This window comes from Sinocyclocheilus anshuiensis, unplaced genomic scaffold (assembly GCF_001515605.1).
Source record: "Sinocyclocheilus anshuiensis isolate Anshui unplaced genomic scaffold, SAMN03320099.WGS_v1.1 scaffold1511, whole genome shotgun sequence".
NCBI classification, from domain to species: Eukaryota; Metazoa; Chordata; class Actinopteri; order Cypriniformes; family Cyprinidae; genus Sinocyclocheilus; species Sinocyclocheilus anshuiensis.
In genome coordinates, this window is record NW_015552631.1 from 44732 (window position 1) to 49997 (window position 5266).

General features: G+C 36.1%; 1 protein-coding gene across 2 annotated transcripts in view; it reads left to right on the forward strand.

Annotated features, from left to right (window-relative positions):
* The first annotated feature begins 96 nt into the window (after positions 1 to 96).
* The window catches only part of LOC107666587 (tyrosine-protein phosphatase non-receptor type 2-like), a 42141-nt gene continuing 36971 nt past the window's right edge, over positions 97 to 5266 (forward strand). The window contains exons 1-6 of one of the 2 annotated variants that reach the window (XM_016457992.1): positions 97 to 359; positions 1421 to 1511; positions 1610 to 1710; positions 3174 to 3272; positions 4224 to 4361; positions 4538 to 4747. In XM_016457992.1, the coding sequence (XP_016313478.1) occupies positions 303 to 359; positions 1421 to 1511; positions 1610 to 1710; positions 3174 to 3272; positions 4224 to 4361; positions 4538 to 4747 (696 nt within the window). In that variant the 5' untranslated portion in view covers positions 97 to 302. Of the gene's footprint in view, positions 360 to 1420; positions 1512 to 1609; positions 1711 to 2522; positions 2570 to 3173; positions 3273 to 4223; positions 4362 to 4537; positions 4748 to 5266 lie in introns of those variants that run through there. The other variant, XM_016457991.1, reaches the window with a different exon arrangement.

The window sequence follows — 5266 nt, forward strand, 5'->3', positions numbered from 1 at the left end:
TATATATATGAGAAACATGTCCAACAAAGTGCACATCATTGACAGATGTTTGACATGTTCGTCCTGCTCTGACATCTTGAAGGCGCTCTTTCACTGCGCATGAGCAAGCCAGCGCCGCTCTCCTCACTGCGCATGCGCGGAGACTGAGCTTCTCTTCGCAAATGTCAGCGAGGCGGACAAACACCGACAGACTCTCTCAGCGGCTCAGTCAGTGCGAGGACGAGAAATGAGTGATTTCTACAGCTGTGTCGTTCATTCTCAGTAAAAAATACAAGCTTAAAGCGGAAGGAATTGACGGAGACATGGAGCAGGAGTTTGAGGACATAGACTCAGAGGGCCGCTGGCAGAACCTTTATTTAGTAAGTAAAGCTAAGACAGCTAGCATGCTAATGAGCCACGCAATCTACATTTACGTGAGAGAAATGTCTGTTTTTCTCCTTGTCTCTTTTCAAACTTTAATTCCCTGTGCTGTCACTGTTCTCTTTTTTGACTGTTGATGAAAGTGGATAAAATGAAAGTGAAGCCGGGATGTTATGGTTGTTGTTCTATTGTAAACTTGTGAGTGAAACTGTAAGTTAACTGTGGCTTAGAATCTAGTGAACCAACTACATAGACAACATGTTTGAGCACTGTAGACTGTTCCTTTTAATTATTAAATGTATTGTTTTGTCAGAGCAACAGAAAGCACAGTGGTAATAAATTGGACAACATGATCGAAATCGTAATGCATCGTAACTGCCTACAGTATACAACATTTTAACGTGACATTAATGGCCAAAATGCTGTCTTTGTAGGCAACACACTAGGTTTTTAGACACAGACATCTTATGACAACAGTGTAACACATTTCCTCTGTTCATACGAATAACAGCTGTTCGCTATTTCTGATTTATACACGTTTATTTACTGTAAACAGCAACTGTTACGTTTTCCTGCTATCACTGATTAAATGTCCTAACCACTGAAAACAACAGGACAGCCTGTTGAACAAAACGTCCCTGTAGTCTAATTTACATTTAGTATTCTACACACACTGAAGTATTAAGTATTAAAGTCTATTAAAAGGATTTCAAATCGTTAACTCTTATAGTGCTAAATAAACAAGTATACGTTTATAGGCCTCATTTAATTGTTTTATTGAGTGCCTGGTTAGTTTGTCTGTAACTAAATAGACAACATGTAGCTTCCTTGATTTGTTTCCAGTAATATTACGTTACTACTTCTGGAAGCTGTTCCGTCATGCTTGGAAGCTTGACATCAGCTAATTTCTTGTGCTTTTCCTGTCTTGTGTTTGCAGACTTGGGCATTTAACTGAAATGAAACTTGATGAACCTAATGAATCAGTAATGACCTGACCTAACTCTTGTTTTGAAGCCCTTTTCCAGGAAATACTCAGTGGTTGAATGTTTTTCTTGCCCAGGAAATACGCAACCAATCACACGAATGTGCTTTCAAAGTGGCCAAGTATCCAGAAAATCGCAATCGGAACAGATACAGAGACGTGAGCCCTTGTAAGTAACGTCAGATTAGGATTCATCTCTTGGCATTGTAATGCAACTGGTCTGTAATGTTGCGTTTGACGTTGTTTAACGTTTTCCAAACATATCAGTTGACCACAGTCGGGTGAAATTAGAAAACACAGAAAATGACTACATCAATGCCAGCCTGGTGGTAATGGAAGAAGCCCAGAGAAGATACATACTTACCCAGGTGAGTGAACACCACCCAGACCACTAAACTTACCCCTTACCCCTTATAGTAACCTGCGGTGAAATGGCTTTGCTCAGGCACACAGAACAGGATTGTAAATAATTTATCAGCTTTTAGTTAAACCTTTATCAACACCATTAAATTACCTTTACTCCATTTCTGGCAGTTACTTTACAGAGATGTTACTACAGGATGATGTAGGCAGGTGGTAGGTTTTACAAATGTCTATTACAGCCAAGCTGTGTGGGTTGCATTTCGAAGGTCACATGCTCTCAAATACATTAGTCAGCCATTTGAGATGCAGTTTTGGTTTGATTTTATTTTTTTTAAATGTGTAGGTGTGCCAGACTTTTTGGCATTACATTATTTTTGCATAGCTAACTACTGAAGATGTGCATGACATGTTTTGAAAATCAGCTAGTGTTTACTCATCAGTGACTAGTCAACTCATCTGTCTTAAGAAAGTTTTGAACAATGAGTCTGGAGTTGGGTTCATATTTTTTTAGGGACCTATATTATAAACTAAATGTGAAAAAAAAATATATATAAATAAATAAATATGGAAATAAATACGTAAATACATAAATGTGGAAATAAATAAATGTAGAAATAAATAAATTTGGAAATAGGTAGATATAGAAATAAATACGTAAATAAATACATAAATGTGGAAATAAATAAATGTATGAATAAATAAAAGAAAAAATAAATAAATGTGGAAAAAAATATATAAATAAATAAGGACATAAAAGTATAAGTATTTATTTATTTATATATTTATTTTTTTTTATTTTTTTTATTTATTTATGCCAGCCTGGTGGTAATGGAAGAAGCCCAGAGAAGATACATACTTACCCAGGTGAGTGAACACCACCCAGACCACTAAACTTACCCCTTACCCCTTATAGTAACCTGCGGTGAAATGGCTTTGCTCAGGCACACAGAACAGGATTGTAAATAATTTATCAGCTTTTAGTTAAACCTTTATCAACACCATTAAATTACCTTTACTCCATTTCTGGCAGTTACTTTACAGAGATGTTACTACAGGATGATGTAGGCAGGTGGTAGGTTTTACAAATGTCTATTACAGCCAAGCTGTGTGGGTTGCATTTCGAAGGTCACATGCTCTCAAATACATTAGTCAGCCATTTGAGATGCAGTTTTGGTTTGATTTTATTTTTTTTAAATGTGTAGGTGTGCCAGACTTTTTGGCATTACATTATTTTTGCATAGCTAACTACTGAAGATGTGCATGACATGTTTTGAAAATCAGCTAGTGTTTACTCATCAGTGACTAGTCAACTCATCTGTCTTAAGAAAGTTTTGAACAATGAGTCTGGAGTTGGGTTCATATTTTTTTAGGGACCTATATTATAAAAGACATGTAACACATTATTGTGACCATTGTGGCCCATCCCTACTAATTGTTCACATTTTTGTGTGTTTCTTTCTATTGTCAGGGTCCTCTGAGAAACACCTGTGGTCACTTTTGGCAGATGATCTGGGAGCAGGAGACCAAAGCTGTTATCATGCTCAACAGAGTAATAGAGAAAGGCTCGGTAAGTGTAATTGATCCAAACCTTTTCTCTTTAAAAGCACCACTCTTACGAGCTTTCAGCCTCCACACTCATTCATACTACAATGAAATGTAAAGTCTGTCTCTTAGTTCATATTACACAGCTCAGCAGAGCCTTATATCATTAAAGAACCAACAGATGTGTAGAAGTGCAGTGTTGTTCTTGATAACTATTAAAAATAGTAAATTTAATTGAAATAAAACTTAAAATAAATTTAAATATTAGATGGAAAAACTTCCATAGTAATAAACATAGAATTACTAAAATAACTACTTGAAAATACAACTTAAAAGTGCTAAAATTGAAATATATAAAAACAATAAAAACCAAAAATAAAGCACATTGTGAATTGATGTGAGGAAAAGAAAGTCTAAAAATAAAAGCTCATTTAAATTTGCCACGGGTTTTTTCCCTTTTTAAAATAAATTCAAAAAACCTTTTTGAAATGAATGCAAAGATCATCTTTCTAAGATTATCTTTCTTTATCTTCAACATCTCACATCATCTTTATTTGTCATTGACCCACTTAATATCACTGCGTGTTGGGTGATAAATGCCATTAGTGGGTGTAACTGAAACTGTTTTGGTAAGAATACATTTTGTACAGTTAAATTAAAATAACCATCAAATGTTTGTAGACTGTAGACATTGTAGACTGACCCTTATTTGTGGTGAAGTCATAAGACTATCACAGAACATAAGGAAAGCATCTTATGACAGTTTATCTTTTCTCTAAATTTGTCTTAATTGTGCACTGACCTCAGCAAAGTCAATGCAGGCTGTTGTATCTAAATTCACAACATCTTTACCAGCCTTTTGGTTTTAAAACAAAATTTTCATATTAGGAAGTTGTTGGCTTTTACTGATGAGTTTTAAACAAAGGAAATATATTTTGTGTTACTTTTCATTATTTCTACACATTCCTTAATGCAGGAAAAGTGTGCACAATATTGGCCGACACAAGAAGAACGAGAGATGTCGTTCCGTGACACCCGCTTTGTGGTAACACTAGTGTCAGAGGACGTAAAGTCATATTATACCACCAGAGTGCTGGAACTCCAGAATGCAAGTGTAAGTTTCACACATTGACCACTGAAAATCACATTCTTGCTCACATAGTGCTATCTGATGTTTTGCAATTGCAATTCTGTGCTTCAGCGATACTAATATTCTGTACAATTCTTGTCTGTTCTGTTTTTTTGTTTTTTATTATTATTACCATTATTATTGTTAATTTATCCACTTAGACGGGGGAGATGAGAGAGATCTATCACTTTCACTATACCACATGGCCTGACTTTGGCGTCCCAGAATCCCCAGCCAGCTTTCTGAATTTCCTGTTTAAGGTGCGGGAATCTGGCTCACTCGGGATGGATCACGGTCCAGCAGTTGTCCACTGCAGTGCAGGAATTGGCCGATCAGGAACATTCTCTCTTGTCGACACTTGTCTCGTCTTGGTGAGTTGGACCTTTAAAACTAGGAGCCTACAATATTTTTTAAAAATCCAGTGTTTTTTTGTGATTTCCTAATGGAAAACCCTGTAATCAGGAATTTTTCTTCTATCAGAGCAATTTTCAGTTTTGCTGTGGACTGTAGGTCACTGAAAGTCTGATTTTTAGTTATATGAGAACAAAAAAGACTATATACTTAAGCTTTTTGTAATGTCTGATTTTAAGCATTTTAGCCTTTATATCAACATCCAGTCAAATCCAGTCAAGTATGTTCAAAGTTATGATTGTAATATTATTAGGGTACAAGCCACTAGGACCGCAGGATTATTATTATTATTAGTAGTAGTATTGTTATTAGGGCCCAAGTCACTAGTGTTGCAGGGCCCTATTTTTCTAAGGAATTTTTTTTTTTTCAAGCTTTCGGGTGCTTTTTCAGGGCCCTTAACATTCTCAAAAACTCTTGAAACTTGGCGCACTCGTTGGAATCTGGGGCCAGACAGTGTTTCACTTGGGGGGGGGGGGGGG